This window comes from Camelina sativa, chromosome 13 (genome assembly GCF_030686135.1).
Source record: "Camelina sativa cultivar CO46 ecotype springtype chromosome 13, ASM3068613v1".
NCBI classification, from domain to species: Eukaryota; Viridiplantae; Streptophyta; class Magnoliopsida; order Brassicales; family Brassicaceae; genus Camelina; species Camelina sativa.
Genome location: NC_141892.1, coordinates 8,590,837 through 8,609,802, shown reverse-complemented (window position 1 = coordinate 8,609,802; position 18,966 = coordinate 8,590,837). Strand labels below are relative to the sequence as shown.

Below are 18,966 nucleotides of genomic sequence, written 5' to 3'. Positions count from 1 at the left end.
CTTCCAGAACTGGTTTCCGAAACACAGTCGGCGTTTGTGGCTGGGCGTTATATCTCGGATAATATCTTGATAGCACAGGAAATGTTTCATGGCCTCCGTACTAACCCTTCCTGTAAAGGGAAGTTTATGGCTATTAAGACGGATATGAGTAAGGCTTATGATAGGGTGGAATGGACTTTTGTTGAGGAACTCCTCCGACGGTTTGGTTTATGTGAGAAATGGATTTCATGGATAATGTGGTGTGTGTCATCGGTTAAGTATAAGGTTTTAATTAATGGTCGCCCTCACGGGGCTATTGTTCCTCATAGGGGTTTCCGACAAGGAGATCCCTTGTCGCCTTACCTTTTTATTTTGTGTACGGAAGTGCTTATCGCTCATTTTCGGAAAGCGGAACAGGCAAAGCTACTCACTGGTATTAGGATTTCCACTGCTAGCCCTCCTATTTCGCATTTGTTATTTGCGGATGATAGCTTGTTCTTTTGTCGGGCTACAAAGGAGCAATGTGAGGTGGTCTTGAGGATTCTCAAGCAATATGAGCGAGTTTGTGGTCAACAAATAAACTTTCAGAAGTCTTCAGTCCAGTTTGGACACACGGTGGATGCGGATCTTAGGGAGGAATTAAAGGGAGTTTTGGGTATAACAAATTTGGGTGGGATGAGTTCTTATTTGGGAATCCCGGAAAGTTTAGGTGGGTCCAAGACAAAAAAAAATTTGTTTGTCCAGGATAAGTTGCAAGCACGGGCAAGTGGGTGGCCGGCAAGATTACTCTCCAAAGGGGGGAAAGAGGTGATGATAAATTCGGTAGCTACGGCAGTCCCCACCTTTGTGATGTCGTGTTTTCGTCTTCCAAAGACGGTCACGAGGAAACTGACAAGCGCCATTTCAAATTTTTGGTGGAGTTCGTCTGGCCAGTCACAGGGACTACACTGGATTGCCTGGGATAAACTCTGTTTCAGCAAAGATGCTGGGGGGGGTTGGGCTTTCGGTATTTGGATGATTATAACGCGGCGTTGCTTGCCAAACAGCTTTGGCGACTAATTACGGTTCCAGATTCTCTTTTTGCAAGGGTGTTTAAAGGTCGCTACTATCGGCACTCAGATCCTCTGGATCCTATTAGGTCTTATTCGCCGTCTTATGGATGGCGAAGCATAGTTTCTGCTCGCTCTCTGGTTAACAAAGGACTAATTTCACGAGTAGGATCTGGTGACTCCATTTCAGTATGGACGGACAATTGGATCCCTGCCCAATCCCCGAGACCAGCACTGAGCATGGGTGTTCCCTCTGATCCTCTGCCCCGAGTTTCAAATTTTATTGACAGGAGATCAAATTCCTGGAATATGGCTATGCTTACGGCTACGTTTGTACCGGAAGATGTGGCTATAATATCGGCTTTACCATTGTGACAACCGAACAAACCGGATCTCATGGGATGGTAAATATTCGGTTAAGTCAGGATATCATATTCTCCGTTCAAATATGACAGCTTCTGCTAGACCTGTATTTGAACCGAGCATTTTCCCTCTCCAGGCCTTCGTGTGGAAAATCAAATGTCCCCCGAAGCTTCGTCATTTTCTTTGGCAAGTGCTTTCGGGTTGTCTGGCAGTTACGGCTAATCTTCGAAAACGTGGTATAAGTGGGGAAGCTATGTGTGGTATTTGTGGTTGTCCGGAGGAAACAGTTAATCACACTCTCTTTGAGTGTCCACCAGCTAGACAGGTTTGGGCTCTATCCCAATTTCCGACAGCCCCGGGTTTTTTCCTTCAGAGTCAGTTTTCACTAATTTAGATTTTCTGTTTTGGCGGATTCCTACCGTTCCGAATCAGGAATTTTTTCCCTGGATTTTGTGGTATATTTGGAAAGGACGCAAATGACAAACTATTTAGTAATCTGGATTCAAACCCCCTTGCTATACTGCGGATAGCGGAGGATGAGGCAAATGCATGGGCTCTGGCTCAAACAGAGGATATGGTTCAGGATTTGAATGGTCATGATGCGGCGAGATCCTCCAGAAATGGGGGGTTGGGATTTTCTCGGTCTGTTTCCAGCTATACTTGTTTTGTAGATGGTTCTTGGAAAGCGACAGATAGCTATGCAGGTAGAGGATGGTATTGTATGTCACCTTGGGGTGATACCCCTACTATGGGTGCTGCTAATCTTCGTCGCAACCTGTCTCCTCTCCATGCCGAGATTGAAGCCCTTGTTTGGGCCATGCGTTGCATGATTGGGGCGGATAATCAGTCTGTCGTTTTTCTTACCGACTGCTCTGACTTAGTGAAGATGGTGTCTTCACCTTCCGAGTGGCCAGCTTTCACGCCGTATTTGGAGGACATACATGCGGATAGAGAGGAGTTTGATTCTTTTGACTTAGTCTATGTTCCACGCTCTCAGAATGGTAAAGCGGATAATCTTGCACGACGAATTCGTTCAGTTCCGCACTTAGTTACCTATGTTAATAATGTTCTTTCGTTTTGGCTCGAGTGAGCTAATTTTGTAAGCTGTTGACAAAAAAAAAACAATAATTCACATTATTCATCCTTTATCCTATAAAGCACAAGTCATATGTCCAATCAAGTTAAGCCACATTAGATTATTTTTAATTTTTAAAAAAAAATAAAAACCCATTAATAATTTAGGAAAAAAAAACACGACCATATTCAAATTTGCTATCAGTCTCGGAAAACCAAAATTTAAAAAAAAAAAAAAAAAAATCAGCTTCCTAAACAATTAAACTTTCACTTTTCCACATTAAATAAATATTTACAAAATTCATCTACTTCAACCGTTTCGCCCACGATCTCTCCTCTTCCTCCACGATATATACTGATGAGAGACAACAAAGTCTCACCAACTCTTTCTTAGTCTTCCAAAAATTTCACAACGAGAACAGAGAAAAAGAAGGAGAAGAAATCTACAGAAAACGAAGGAAACAACTGTTGGGAAAAAGGTACATAAATTACGATCCAGATATTATGTTCTGATTATATATAAGGTTTCATCAGTCTCATTCGCATGTTTCTTCTTCCGTTTGCAATTTAAATTCTAATTTTGTATTTCTCAATTATGGTTTAATCTGTTCATCATCGTTTCATCAATTGCATATCTCATCAAATTCTCTTACAATTTATAATAATCTCTGTTTTCGACTTTCTCAGTTCTGGTTTTGTTTCTTCATCATTGTTTTTCAGGCTCATCAAATTTTGTATTTCACATTCTTTTTCTCATTCTCATAACTATGACTTATGAATTTTTTGTTTGGATTTGCAGGTTCATATTCCATTCTAAAGTCATGTCGCTCGATTATTACATTTGTCTCTTGCACAGTTCAATTGGTGAAAGTTTCTTCATGTCAAATTAAAAGTAGTCATTTACAGAGATAGCAAATAAAGATGTCAAATGAAGTCAGTGTGTCTCTTACTATTTGCATTTTTCTTAATTTACGCTTTACACGTCATTACTATGGAGATGACTCTTCTTAAAGACCATTCACTCTTAACACAACAACTAGATATGATATGCAGATCCTTTGTTACAGCACAAAACATCTTCGTAGAAAATTGAGGGTTATATATAAAGGTAAATTTGTCACTTTTTTCTTTCTTAGGTGTTCGTACTCAATAGAACCATGTTTACTAGCATTATATTGTTAATCATAGGAAAGATTTTAATTATTACTAATGAAATACTGCAATTGCTCAATACAGGAAGGACTAATTAAAGATTATTCACACATGATAAAAAGGGCTGAAGAGATGATAAGAAACAGTCAGAGTTTGCTTTGATTTTTTACCTTCCCAAGCAAGAACGACAAGATTGTTTTGGTATAATATGATTATGAACTTTTGTGGTACTTTGATATGTATACTTTGGAAAATTAATCAAATAAAGTTACAACGCTATTTTGAATAAGTTAATGAACGTTTAAACAAGCAAAAACTTGATTTTCAATTACAATTATATAGTCTTTAAATCTATTATGTAATACATTTTTGACCCGTAGTACGGGCTTTAAACTAGTATTTTATAAAGAACATCGATCTTGTAATGATTTATAAACTCATATATTGTGGTCTTTTAATAATTCATATTCAATTTCTGCTTTTTACTTATTATTATTAGATATGATTTAATTTGATTTGCTAACAAAATAGTGTGTATACATTATTTGTCTTTTAACAATTAATCTTTCGCTAAATGATTCTAGGAATGGAGTATCATACGAATGAAAAAAAAAAAAAAAACTACGAAATCTAACATTATAGACCAAGTAAATTATATTTAACATTCTTCAACATCGAAATCAAATAAACGAAACGAAAAAACACAAATACTGCCGAAAAAGCCAGCGCAAACTATCAAAGAACGTTAACAAAAAAAAAAAAAAACTATCTAAGCAACAAAGAAATTGACACACTTTGAGAAAACATTATCTATACAATTAAAGGAGACGTCTCATAAGTTTTTACATTTTTTTTTTGTAAGTATTTACATCAAATGTCACTGGTCTTAAAACCGTCTTAAAATTTTTCTTTAAGGTTTACAATGCAAATTAAGTCTCAAACTAATAAAATATTCTAAATAATTATTAAAATTTTAAATAAATTAATTCAATTTGCTCTACAGTTAACTATGAACGGAAAGAAGTATTAATTTTTAAAAGGTTGTTAACTAGTCAAACTTAAAAAACTAAGATTTGATACTCTACCATATTATTTGTTTTAATTATTATATTTGGAAGTTTTCTTTATGATTTTAAATTCTGATTTTCCTATCATCTTTCTTTGATTTCATTGACAAACTATTTTGATTTATCATATAATACATATGATTAATATATATATAGTTTTCTGCATATGTTATAATTTGGATTTTTTCGAGCGAATATAAATTACTCAATCTAGTATATGAAAAAAATGTGTGTTCAATGTTCCACACCATCAGGTTAGTAAAACTAAATTTATGTGAGTAGATAAATTTATAAGTTTTATTTGCTCACAATTACAACAACTATAAAACTATTTGGTTTTTGTGACAAATGGATAAGTTGGATCATAGCGGTGGTGAGTTCTGTGAACTACTCTGTTTTGATTAATGAAGCTCCTTATGGCCATATTAAGCCGACTAGCGGTATTAAACAAGCTGATCCCCTATCACCTTATCTCTTCATTCTCTGTTCAGACATTCTTAGTCACTTAATCTCTTCTAGTGAACGAGAAGGTGAGTTACGAGGAATCCGAATTGGTAATGGTTCACCAAGCATCACCTATTTACAGTTTGCAGATGATTGTTTATTTTTTTGCAAAGCAAATAGTAAAAACTACCAAGCGCTGAAAGATATTTTTGATATCTATGAATACTACTCTGGACAAAAGATAAATACATCTAAATCGATGATTACATTTGGGAGTAGAGTGTTTGGGAATACTCAAATTCGATTGAAGGCAATTCTATGGTTGCATTGATAACTTATATTACACTGATTCTGTATTGAAGCCTCTTTGTCTAAGTAACTCTCTCTGTAATGATTCATCTTAATCAATATATTTTTCATTTGTGAAAAAAAAAATAACAATATTATAATTACAACATATCTATTGATGGAATCATTAGCTTGGGCAACACATTTCCACCATATTGTTTTTACTTATACTAAGAGATGTTGTAATACAATAGCCCATCTTCTAGCAAAACATGGATGACTTCATTGTAATTTCTATTTTGATTGTTTTTCTCCTCCTCTTTGGCTTGTCCAACAATTGTATCTGGATTATTATAATTCATCGATATAATTCCTTTTCGACGAAAAAAATAAAAATACAACCTTAAAATATCTCACTAAAATAATGATGTAAATACAACAAACAAACAATATATACTATAGTATACATCCAAAAAATTAAAATACAATATTATTTTAAAATAATTATTATAAAAGGATCATTATATGATTGTTCGGGTATAATCCGACAAGAGTATAAGTAATGGGTGCTTTAAAACTATATGCATACAATTATTTCGTCATATTCAAAATTAAACTATAGTAAAACGAACTAAATTAAATTTACACTAATAACCATATTATTCCAATAAACGTACCAAATTTACAGTTAAGAATATATTACTATACATCAAATATTAATCTACTAAATAGTTTGTTTTTTTTGTCATGTACCAATAGTTATTATGACTTTATTTTTTTGTAAATTTTAAAATTTATTATTGAGAATTCAACCAAAAAAAACCCAAACTTTTCAGAATTTGCCAAAAAAAGCATGAATTTATGGTCTAGCCAAATAAATACTTAACTTTTTGTTGACTTGTCAAATTAGCACGCTGTTTATAAAATTAACAGAAAAATTAAACGTCATTAACAACACGTTAACAGTTGGGGTTAAATCATACGACATCGTTTTGAAATTCTTAATTAAGAAAAAATTGCATCACCAAAGGTCGAACTCGTGTTCTGAGAGTACATAAGGGAGGATTATACCACTGTACCAGCGACAACTTTCATTGTTTTTATTATATGCGTACACGGAATTAAAGAAAATAAAATAATCAAAGTTTATCGAGAGAGAAGACTGAACTGACAATGGCAATAGTTTCTCTATTCCCAAAATCGATGGCTAAGACAAGAAAATAATCAGAGTTTGCCGAATTGTACTCTTTTCCAAATTTAAGGTTTTTTCTCTCGATCCAAAATCGATTTTCTTCTCTCTCGACATCGATAAACTCTGATTATTATTATTTTTTTTTAATTCGGCAAAACTCTAATTATGTTGTAAACGTACCAAATTTACGGCTAACAATATATTACTATACATCAAATATTAATCTACTAAATAGTTTGTTTTTTGTCATGTACCAATAGTTATTATGACTTTATTTTTTTTGTAAATTTTAAAATTTATTATTACTAGAAACTAATAAGATAATCAATATTAGTTTATAAAAAATTAATAGAATTATAAATTAAGAAATTATTATGGTCTCAAAATTATTAAGTTATAGAAATTTTATCGTAGTATTTGCATTTTTTATAGTTTGTTAAAGGGCTTGTAGTATCTGCATTCCATTTGGTTTGATTTTTTTCATTGTACAACGATACTTCTCCTTTTTTTTTTCTTTTTTTTTTTTAAATTATGTTTGTTGACATCACCTGGTGATGATCACCATCTCCGTCCGATATTCAAACATTGATTTCACCTCCCGATATTTCAAAGAAGAACAAAAAAAAGTAGTTTGGTAAATAGAATGACTCATTCATGATTATAAATTGTTTTTAAGTTTTAAAAATAAATAAAGGATTTGTGTGAATTGGAAAATTTAAAAGTAATAATAACTCATCGAAAGTGCAACTATTCCATTCGAGTCCAGACAGCTGTGAGTTTATATAGGCATCGTCACGGGCTCCCTTTTTTTTTTATACCAAAACAAATAAAAAGATCTCAGTTTCTTTTTTCTTTTTTTTTTAATTAAAAAAATAGAGGAAATTGTGGTGATTTGCGTCGTCGTCTTCTCTCTCTCTCTCTCTCTCTTCCCCGATCCAATCTTCTTCTCCTTTCTCTCGACACAAACAAAGAAAACAGCTGAGAAAACTCTCTTATTTTCTCTCTCTCTCTCTCTACATCATAAACCCCTTTCTTCTTCCTCGTAATAAAACTTCTCCTCTTTCTGAATTTATCTAATCATCATCTTCTGTTTCATCTGAGCTTCCTTCTTTCGTTTGATTTGAGCTTTGGGAGTTTTTTGTTTGTGATCTCCGTGATCGTGGTTTCTTTTATTACTTGCTTTACCTATTTTTTTTTCCAATTCGCATTTTGTTCCTCTCTGATTCCAGAGAAGCAGCACAATAATATCACTAGAGAGAATCTCTCTCTCTGTGTGCGTCGGTTCTGAGGGTTGATTCGATTGTTTTGCGCAAGCAAGTCCGCGGTGCGAATCTCGAGAGAGCAATACAATAGACTCGTGTTTTTGTTGTTCCTTTGGAATCAACGACCGTCGGCTCTTTGGAGACGTGGTCAATCAAGGTTTTAGAGTATCTTTTGATTTTGGTTTGCGTGTGAATTCTGCATTTTCAAGGATTTTGGATATTGGTGAATGCTCCGCCGATATATTTCTCTGAGCCCAGCCGCTTGGGCGTAGATCTAATTTATTTTCAAATTACAAAAAAAAACAAAAAAAACTGAGAAATCAGGTTTATGACCTCATCGCCGTCAATGGAGAACGGAGGCTCAGCCTCCTCTGTATCATCTGCTCTTCTTGGTTGTATGCAAGAATTCAAACTCTTTGAGACTCAATCGGTAAATGATACACGATTAGCACACTTTGAAGTATTCTCAATCAGCTATTTGAGATCTGCTTTCGTGCCTATTAGATATTTGTAACGAGCTTCATGGACTGTCACTAACATGACTTTTTGTTTTTTCAGAATTTCTACATGATTGGTTGGAATGGTAGTGGAGTGTATAGAATACTAAAGATAGACCGGCTAGATGCGTCTGAGCTTAATCTCAGAGAGGATTCCACTGCTTATTCTAAAAAAGAATGCTACGAGTTGCTTAAACGGATACACGAAGGGAACAAGGCCACGGGTGGACTGAAACTTGTCACTGTTTGTTATGGAATTATTGGTATGTGTTTTTTTTGTCCCATGTTATGTTTACAGGAGGGTAGATCCGTAGATGGTTTTAATTTCCAGCTTTGTTCTCACAGATTTTTTGTTTTGTTTTGCCGTTTATTTGCTCTCAGGGTTCATTAAGTTTTTGGGACCATACTACATGCTTCTTATTACTGAAAGAAGAGAGATAGGTGAAATTTGTGGTCACGTTGTTTATGAAGTGTCAAAGAGTGAGATAATTGCATTGCAAAATTCTAGCGTGCTTACCAACTATGCAAATTCGAGAGACGAGAACAGGTATGTTGATATATCTTTTGCTACATTATCCGTTTTTTTTGTGTTTATTTCAATCCTAGTGCTAAAGAGAGTCCTGTTTGGTGAAAAGAGAGAGTGCACGTTCCCTTCCACCCATTTTATGAACTGAAAGTCATTTAACCCTGGCGTTTCTCTATTGGTGTTTCCCACTTCTTTGTAAACAGGTACAAGAGACTCCTGTGTATGGTGGACCTTACAAAAGACTTCTTTTTTAGCTATTCGTATAATATAATGCGAAGTTTCCAGAAGAATATATGCGACCATGAGAGTGGAGGTTCTCTCTATAAGAAAATGTTTGTGTGGAACGAATTCTTGACTCGGGGGACCCGACATCATCTTCGGAATACCCTGTGGACGGTAGCATTGGTGTATGGTTTTTTTAAGCAGGTGAGAATTGTATGTTTTTCTGCACCATTTACTTACCAGAGAAATTAAAGTTTCCCCGAATTCAAATACAAATGTTTCTCTTCTTTCCTCACAGCTAGTCATTTTCTTTGGTTTAACTATTTTGCATCCCTAAATCATGTCTTGTCTTGCCCAAATATTTTTCTTCTTGTCTCACTTGCTATTTTAGATACAGCTATGATACTCTTGCATCTTTATTCTCAAATACCTTGATAGTCTCACAGTACTGTTTAGATTTATGGATGCTGAACCTTGTTTTACTGTGCATGCAGACAACACTTTCTGAAGCTGGACGGAATTTCAAACTCACTCTTATTGCTAGACGTTCCCGCCATAATGCTGGAACCAGGTATCAGATTTCATCACTCCATAGTTTCCACTTCTGTGGTAACATGTCTATTATAACTCGTTTTGTATTCTAACCTTTAGCAGTAACATGAAATAATTGCAAATAAATGCCCACATTGTTAATCACATAAGAATACATGCGCTAGAGTTGTGCAATATATGTCCATCTCCAGGGTTCTTCCAACATTGAGATTTTAATTAGGCATCTTTGTTTCAGTTAGTTATTATGCTTCGTTCTCCTAAACCCCGCTTTTGATTTTAGGTACTTGAAACGAGGAATAAACGAAAGTGGTAATGTTGCTAATGATGTGGAAACAGAGCAGATAGTGTCGGAGGACGTTCCTGTAGACCGTCCCATGCAAATAAGTTCTGTTGTGCAGAATCGTGGCTCAATCCCTCTATTCTGGTCACAGGAGACCTCAAGGATGAAAGTTAAGCCTGATATAGTATGTAAGTGTTATTTATACTAATACTGCCTGGTCACCTCTCTCCCTCCCTCTCTTTTCTTTGTTTTGAACACCTCAATGTCAATTCCAGTGTCGAAAAAGGACCTGAACTATGAGGCAACTAGAGTTCACTTTGAAAACCTTGTGGAGCGGTATGGAATCCCCATCATTATTCTGAACTTGATCAAGGTGAGTTGCCTAATCTAGCTTTTTCATAGTTGCCTAATCTAGCTTTTTCATCTATCACGCCTAAATCGTTACTTCGCTGGGTACTTTTTGTATTGGCAAGTGATGCATCTTCTTACACCTTAATCTAGTTATACTTTTAATGAAACAAACTATTGTGTGTACATTATATTTTTGATGCTCTCACACCTCAAACTTTCACTGATGTCTCCTGTTACTTTTGACAATCAATAGACCAAAGAGAGGAAACCCAGGGAGTCGATTCTCCGGGCAGAGTTTGCTAATGCAATTGACTTTATAAACAAAGATCTGCCAGAAGAAAATCGGCTTAAATTCCTCCACTGGGACTTGCACAAACATTTTCACAGGTATCTTTTTAATTTGCGATCCAGCTGCTTCAGATAATGAATATCTATCAATGCATTTTTCTATATAAACCAGTTTTCTCTATTCTTTCTTTTTTCTTTTTTTATTTCTTTCAGCAAAACAGAAAATGTATTGGCACTTCTTGGAAAAGTAGCTGCCTGTGCTTTGATGCTGACAGGTTTCTTTTATCATCAACTTACACCAGCAATGAAGCTTGAGGGTTATATGAGCTTGTCTTCTTCTGAGTAAGCCTTTTTGCTTGAGTTCCTGTAACGTACTTGTTCATCATATAAATTGTTCTCCAATTTATATGTAGCTGTGGGCTTTCAACTGAATCTTGTCAAAGTAGTTAATGGAATTATCTTCTGCGAATGTGGATAACTTGTTGATTGTCACCAACTATCCATTATTTGTTTTACTCTTTGAAAATGGGTAATTGCCATTTCTTGGTGGAAAATTATGTCACTGAAATATTTCTATTAGAAAAGTTAATTTCCTGCAGCTATAGAGTAAACACTTACAGTACTAATGTCTTAAAATTGCAGCGCCGATATGTCTCCACATAATAGTTCTGATGATGATAGTGGGGAATATGATTCCTTAGAGAAGAATTTTTGCCCAAGAAAGAATGCTGCAAATGGCGATTATGATATCAAGCCAAGCAGGCTCCAGAGAGGAGTGCTGAGGACCAACTGCATAGATTGCCTTGATCGTACAAATGTTGCCCAGTATGCATATGGTTGGGCTGCTCTAGGGCAACAGCTTCATGCTTTAGGAATTAGAGATGCTCCAACTATAGAACTTGATGATCCTTTGTCTAGTACTTTAATGGGGTTATACGAGATGATGGGAGACACACTAGCTTATCAATATGGCGGATCTGCAGCCCACAATAAGGTAATTCTATTTTTTACTTTATTCGTATAATTCCTGACATAGCATCGGAACGGTTTTGTTCATGTTCATATGGAACTGTCCATATTAAGTCTTCTGCTAGAGACAGTTAGTGGATACTAAATAATGGGCGGTTAATTATGTACAAAATAGATTCCATATAGTCTGGTTGGAACGATTCATGACTGGCTCCATGAGATGAAGTATATCCCTTTTCTCGTCAAAGGAATTTATTATTCACAACTAAAAAACAGCTGTTGCCTTTTAAAAGTAAATGTTAGCTCATGAAAACTCTAGTTTCATCTGTGCATCCTTGTTTCTCGGTATAACATCAGGAATCCTTCATGCATGCTGATCCACCATCTCTTATTTAAACCTATCAGCTTTTCAGTTGATATTAGTATGATATGATTTTTGAGTTAGAAGCAGCATGTACATAATTGGTAAAGATTAAAATGTTTTTCTCATGAAACGTTAGGAATTATGGATGATATTGGTCTATAGAAAAGCTGGTCTGATTTCTGAGCTTAGTCTTTGATGTACAAGAAGTACAAGGGACCCTTGCTATGTCATCTATGTTATATCTCAATCGCGATTAAGCCCTCATTATCTTACTTTCACCAAAGGATTTCGGACTTCAGTCAAAATTCCTTTTGTAATCTGTCCCATTGTTCTGCACTGAATTATGATGTTTCGATCTTCTGCAGCCGACTCTCAAGTTAAAATTATGTTCACTATTGTTGAGATACACTTTGTTGATTCTTAGAATTTCTGGTGTGCAATAGGTTTTTAGTGAGAGGCGAGGCCAGTGGAAAGCAGCAACCCAGTCACAAGAGTTCTTGAGGACTCTGCAACGTTATTATAATAACGCATATATGGATGCGGATAAACAAGATGCTATTAATATGTAAGCTTGTCTCTTTCACTCTATTGTATATATCCAGGTTTCACGTTAATCTCCAGAGACTTACAGAAATTCTTTGGGCCTTTGTGGATTCCTGTATGCAGATTTCTTGGTACTTTCCGGCCTGAACAAGGGAGGCAAGCGGTGTGGGAGTTGCGGTCAGATTCCCACTCTAATGGACAAAGTGGAGAGATAAGCAGGGGGGAAGATGAAAGGTAGGGTTCTGTGACTGCAAACTTGAATTTTAGATATTCACCTATTTATAAAATTGCTGCTGCCATGTAGGTAGAGAGGTTTTAGTGGTTCCATTTTCTCCTTAAGACAATTTTTGATGATTGTATGTGTTATACGAATTTGAAACAAATAGGCTCTACAGATTTTAACATTGTCCATTCACTAAAATGATATATCTCCACCATAACTTCCAATTTAGATCCCGCAAAACTATTGTGACCCTTATCATATGATTTAGACATAAGGAGGTATGGGCATTTGTTATTGATGAAAAACTAGGATTGGTTTGTTAATTGCATCGAACTGTACCTTAATCTGTACGCCCTATATGTTTAAGAATTTGCTCTTTTTTTTTTGGTATGTAAAATTTTCATCTTTGTTAGCCTTCGTCGTAAAGTGCACAAATATGATAGACTTTGTTTCGCCACATCTATGATCATAGCTCTTAATACTATGTTTCCAGGTTTCTTGTGAAGAGGTGCTTATCAGATGGGAATATTCTCCATGAAAGTCACACTCCGATGTCCGCAATGAGTAGAAAGAGTGAAAGCATATCACATAAAGGCTTTGTGTCGTCACACCAAGTGACTCATATAATTTCAGAGTCATCTCCAGATATGCCAGCTGCCGGTGATGTAACATTATCGAGGTTTGTTCAAATCTTTCCTACAATATTCTTCACTATAGCTAGATAAAATATGTGCTGCTGGTACATTTAGCTTGAGTGTCCATGCTATGTATGCATTATAATTTTGATGGGTGCAGCTCTATTGTGCTTCTGAGTTCTACCCGTGATATAGCTCATATATTCATGAAGTGGTTATCTGTATGCTTCATGTAGATTAGATAGTGTGTGTGCTAGTACATAGTAACACTTGTCTCTCTTGTTGGTCTTGATATTTAGCTATAACATCTTTGTAGGTGTACTCCGTCAATGCCTAGCACATATTTTTTTGGAGATGCCCAAAAGGTTCAACATAATGGTAGTAGCTCCAATTACTTGTCCGAGCAAGAAGATATGTCTAGTGTCTCAAATTTCGTTGATATTGAGTGGCTTTCTTCGTCGGAAAATCTATGTGAGAACGATCAATTGTCCAGGTAAAATTACTGTGCACTAAAGACATCAGTTTACAATTTTAAGCAGACAATAGGGGAACCAGATCTCATTCCACAGAAGTATAAAATTTCTACGTCTATAGCGTTTTCTCGTCCATCTATCTAAAAAACACAGCTGATAGATGTCCAAAAATGTTAAAACAAAAATTTTCAAATATCCATTTGCATAGGGTTTTCACCAGTGATGACTAATATAACAATGATAGCCTATTCCTCATGAAAAATCAACAATTTTTTCTAGTCATGGTCTAGTCAATTTTACTACGTATAACGGTATAAGGTCATGCAATTCACATTGCGTTCTTTTGGCAGGCCGTCAGTGCTTACAATATATTCAACCGCCGAGACGTCTTCATCAGAAAATATCATTACTGAAGCAAAACAACCGACGCCAGCTATGAGTGAGAGTGGATCAAGCAGCAGGAAGGTCAGTCTTCCATATACTAGTTTGCATATCTCTCTAGCAAGTTTTGTACAGTGAGAACTGGTGTTACTTTCTGCCATCTAGCTCGTATAGATTTCTATATGATATCTTCTCTGAAACCTGAATGAACCATTGGCTAAACCTTGAACCACGGAAGTTAGTCGTAACGAGCTCAGATTGGAAGTAGATGCTATAATAGGATTTAACGAGCAGAGGATATCTAGTAGCTGAACCTGTCACAAATAAACGGATTTTCTTACTCTCTTATTTTACAAAGCATGTAGTCTATGGCTTAAAACGTTAAATTAATAAATGAAATGGTTAAGAGTCTGGCCAATATTAGCTAATAAAATAGTTCAGCGCTGTGATTTTATTTGGTATTGTATCATACGACATATTTCACTGCACTCAGATGGTTTGATATTTTTGGGGCATATATTGTGATTTGGTTACTTCACTTGAAACTTAAACCGGAAACCGGATTTATTTCCTTTGGCAGGGAAAAGAACCTATGGGAACCGAACAATCTGTACACACAAAGATTCGCGATGATTTCCCAGATAGCTTCAAACAATGGGTAGCGTACGGGGAAGCAATCTGCCATTGAAGCTCTCTCAATCGTCCGTTTCCAACAAGAACATACTTTGCCTTCACCATACTTGAGGTCTTCTGAACATTTGGGTATTACGGTTTAAACATGGAGAAGCGACTGGTAGAGAGATTCGCAGTGCCATGTATTCGAGACGTCACGGTGACGACCTGTCAAATGAGATTAGAACTATTAAGAGGAGCAAATACTAAAATAGCTGAGAAGTTTGAGTTTTGCAGTCTTGCAAAGAGAAAGAGGAAAATTTCATGTTTATTGAGAGAAACTTGTGAGATAGTCGGAGACTTATGTTAGGCTCTTTAATTTTGGTTTGTGGTCTGATGTAAATATCTGTTTGTTTTTAAATCCATCTTGTAAGCTCTTGTCTGTTCTAAAAATAAATCGATTCTTTATCACCTGTAGTCGACTCGAGTCGCAACTGCACTTATGCGTTTGCGTTTTGCGGTCTGGTAAGAGATGTTGCTGGCCTGGCCATTTCATTGGTTTTAGAACTACAGTCTACAGTAGTATTCAAATTGGTATTGAGCAGCCAACAAGTTACAAATCGTAACGAGATCTTTCAAGGGTTCACCTCACACCATCCTCGCCTTGCCTAAATAATCAAAATAAATCAGACCAGATGATTTGTCTTTTGAATGACACATAGAACTGTGTGATGTGAATGATGTTACAGAACATCATTATTTGTCTTCACTGTTCCTTAAGAGACAAATTCCTAATTCTATCCCTATTAATATTTCAGATTATACTAAAAAATTTCCTTAATATAGAGAAACACTAGAAGGACACTTGAAAGCTGAAACGAAAGTAAGTATCATTATTTTCTCTAAGTCTTAATTCGAGAAAAATATTTCCAACCTATCTATCATGTAGGAACATACATAAATAAAAAGGTTGAAAACCAGATGTAGTATGAAGATGATTCTCATAACGTTTGTAAAAAATGCTAGAAAAACATATCAAATCATAAACACACGTAAAGTGAGGGGAAAACACATGGATTTGTCTCTGACGAATTGGAGTAATTAAATTTCCTAGATGTTATCATAGGCGTCTTTCGATGAACAGAAAAATGCAAACCCTCCATTTTTAAGAAAAAAGCAACGTGGTAGATTACCATTTTTTTTTTTTTGACGATCTCGTGGTAGATTACCATTATATGTCGTGGTTTGTTAGAGAAAATGATGGATGATTGAATATAGCGAAACACTTTAATAATATTTTGTTGTTGCCTGATTCTGTATCAGAAGATGGAACTTCAATTCCAGAAATTAGGCAAACCTAATGGAAATCATGTAATGTTTGACTACTACCTAAAAATCAAAATGAAACATCACATTTTTCAAAAAGAAAATGGTTAGAAAAAAAAAAAAAAAAAAGAAGAAGAAGATGGTTCCAGCCACCAAAAATATTTCAATACAAAATTTGGTGTAAACTGTAAAGTATCTAATTTAACTTCAAATCGACGAAAAATATCAAAAAAACAATTTGATTTTCAAAGATGTAAAAGATAGTTTAATATGTTTTCTTAATTTATGGCATCTTTTGTGTAACTAATGAAGTATATTATTTCGTATTTTTAACCCCAAAAAAAAAAAGATAATCTACGCAGAGACATGTCTTTTGTTGTCTTAAAAGTTAAAATAAATGGCCAAATAAAAGTTTTGATACAAAGATACTTATTAACTTGAATAATTCTTCGTTAGTTAAGAATTATGTTGTTCAACAAACTAAATATTAGTTGAATCGTAAATTGTATTTTGATTTTGAAAGATTACCACTGTAAAATCTATTAACTAACTTACATTATGCATTTACACAGACAGGCCCACACAACAAAAGTTTCTTTCTCGTTACATAACTTACATTCATCAAAAATTCAAAACATAATGAGTATTGCTTTAATATGGATGAGGGTTGGGTGGAAACTCTTATTGCTAATTGATATTTAGGCAAAATAGCCTGGGATGTCATTATGATTCAATAGAAAGCATAATGCAATATGTTAAGAAAGAACTGAAGAAGTATAGATTTGAAACAAAATTAGAAAGTGGAAGAAACGTTAAATGTTAAAAGGGGTTAGATGAAAGGTGTTATTATGGTAGCAAATTAGAGAGAAATAATTATCTATCTACCCCATTCCACTTCCTCTAAACTCACAACCATTTTTTTTTTTTGTAATTGTCAGCAACCATTAAATCACAATAAACGAGAATTAAAATACCGCTTTCACCTAAACCTCAGAAGTCAAAAACCACCCCACAGAAAAATAACAGTGGACTGTGTTTAGTGGACCAAAAATATTACTTTTAACGTACGAAACTGAATTAATCAAAATTGTAATTGGCTACTAGCTCCTAAATCCTTATCCTAATACAAAATGATTACACAACTTTGTTATTTCATTATCCAAAGTCGGTGGAAAGCCACGTCACAATCAACCAAAATTGCTAGTAGAGCTCGTCCTGGCCTCCTGTTTTGTTGTTGTTGGTGTAGCTCGTAGATTCACTAATACCGTCGTTCCACGTGAAACCCTTCTTGTACTCCGACACGTGGTTGTCGATAAATGGGGATATGTATTGATGGCCATTTACAAATTTTTTTTTTGCTTTCTTCCATCATTCACAACGAATAATTTCTATGTAGTCAAAGGGTATAATAATAACTTAGCAAATGAACAACAACTTGGAATAAAAAACTTAAGCAAATGGATGACATTATAATTTATAAGTCGCTTCTGGAACATCCGATTAAATTTGGATGACAAACTCTTAACGGAATATTTTCCCACAAAAAGGCGACTGAATTTTTTATTGCATAACTCACGAAACTACATTATCTAAACCATCAATTAAAATCGGAACACAATAATGGTGCTAGTGAAAAACATTTGCTAAAGAGATATGAATTGTAAAAAGTAAGCAAAGTGATGATTGATCGCCAAAAAGACTACATTTGAACTTTTGAATAGATCGTATTACAAAACAATCATAATATATATATATATATATATATATATTTAAAGAAAAAAAAAACTAATTCAATAGGTAAGTTATATAAATGATAAATCATTTCATTGAAAATATGACCAATAAAAACTGATAACTTATAAAAATACTAGCAAAAATTGTGTAATCACGTGAATATATAAGTTATATATCATTCATCAGACTTCAGACATATGGGTTACTAACATTAATCAACCGTAATTTTTTTTTACTTTTTTTTCTTTTATTTTTGGCTTACCATAATTTTTTTAGTCGCACCTAAGAATGTTAGAGACAGACCAACTCTTCGTGGATCTATCAGTCCAACTTGATTCTTTAAGACCTAGAAAAATACTTCGGCAAAATGTACGATGATGCTAGCTTTCGGTAATGCTACTTTATAGTCGAGTTGTATTTGTATTGCAGAGTGATCAATGTCACGTCCATCTTCGTGATATTGTACTATGTTCACTGTACACACACAATTTTATTACTATGCATGAGTTTAGATGATGAGCTTATATGATTTAGCTCAACCATCCATTTTTCTAAAATACATTTTCATCATTTTATCAAAGATTGCTGAAAGAGTTATATTAATTTCTAAAATATGAGAAAGAACAAAAATAGGGTAAATTTACTGGATTAAAGAAGGTAAAAAAAGTGAATATAACTGAAATTAATTATTTTCCTTGGTAAAATATCTATAGGTAGAAAAGTTTTCGAAAAGGAAACATGTGATTAGTTTACAGCTTATTTGTCAAATGTTTTAGAAGTTAGTTACTTATATATAAAAAATACTAGTAAAAAAGACAACACATATCATTTACAAATCACAATAAATGTAAAAAATTAATATTTTTAAGTTGAGAAAATTAATGTAATTTAAGTCGATTTTAAAATAGAAATAAATAACTTCTAAAGACTTTTTGATAGCATAAATATATGAAACTAGCTAATAATAAAAAAAATCTCTTTGCATTTATTCAGAAAAACTCTTTGTATTTATTCAAAAACTTTTAGTAATTCACTTTATCATCTTTAGTCCAAAAATTTTCAACAAAAAAAAAATTATTTATTAAGCCAAAACAAATTTCCCACAAAGTCAAACGTATAA

At 34.4% G+C, this 18,966-nt stretch overlaps 2 protein-coding genes and 1 long non-coding RNA gene across 5 annotated transcripts; all 3 read left to right on the top strand.

The window, feature by feature from the left end:
- Window positions 1–1,476: 1,476 nt before the first annotated feature.
- On the top strand, window positions 1,477–2,481 carry LOC147929319 (uncharacterized). Its single transcript, XM_087480572.1, has 2 exons — window positions 1,477–1,716; window positions 1,861–2,481. Exons 1-2 carry the CDS (start codon window positions 1,477–1,479, stop codon window positions 2,479–2,481), a joined length of 861 nt encoding a protein of 286 aa, XP_087336698.1.
- A 301-nt stretch (window positions 2,482–2,782) lies between these two features.
- Window positions 2,783–3,906, top strand: LOC104736156 (uncharacterized). 2 transcript variants are annotated; one of them, XR_015578872.1, is made up of 4 exons: window positions 2,783–2,944; window positions 3,265–3,398; window positions 3,519–3,573; window positions 3,702–3,906. It is a non-coding gene; the product is annotated as an uncharacterized LOC104736156 (long non-coding RNA). The 2 variants fall into 2 exon arrangements; XR_759531.3 differs by having other exon boundaries at window positions 3,265–3,573.
- Window positions 3,907–7,366: 3,460 nt separating this feature from the next.
- Window positions 7,367–15,257, top strand: LOC104736155 (phosphoinositide phosphatase SAC4). 2 transcript variants are annotated; one of them, XM_010456091.3, is made up of 16 exons: window positions 7,367–8,300; window positions 8,429–8,630; window positions 8,749–8,914; window positions 9,097–9,319; window positions 9,610–9,686; window positions 9,948–10,135; window positions 10,223–10,320; window positions 10,552–10,685; window positions 10,800–10,928; window positions 11,229–11,580; window positions 12,363–12,484; window positions 12,586–12,696; window positions 13,179–13,364; window positions 13,637–13,813; window positions 14,144–14,258; window positions 14,755–15,257. In XM_010456091.3, exons 1-16 carry the CDS (start codon window positions 8,199–8,201, stop codon window positions 14,860–14,862), a joined length of 2,490 nt encoding a protein of 829 aa, XP_010454393.2. In that variant the 5' UTR covers window positions 7,367–8,198; the 3' UTR covers window positions 14,863–15,257. The 2 variants fall into 2 exon arrangements, with proteins under 2 accessions (XP_010454393.2, XP_087338418.1); XM_087482292.1 differs by having other exon boundaries at window positions 7,471–8,300; window positions 9,948–10,131.
- The last annotated feature ends 3,709 nt before the right edge of the window (window positions 15,258–18,966 follow it).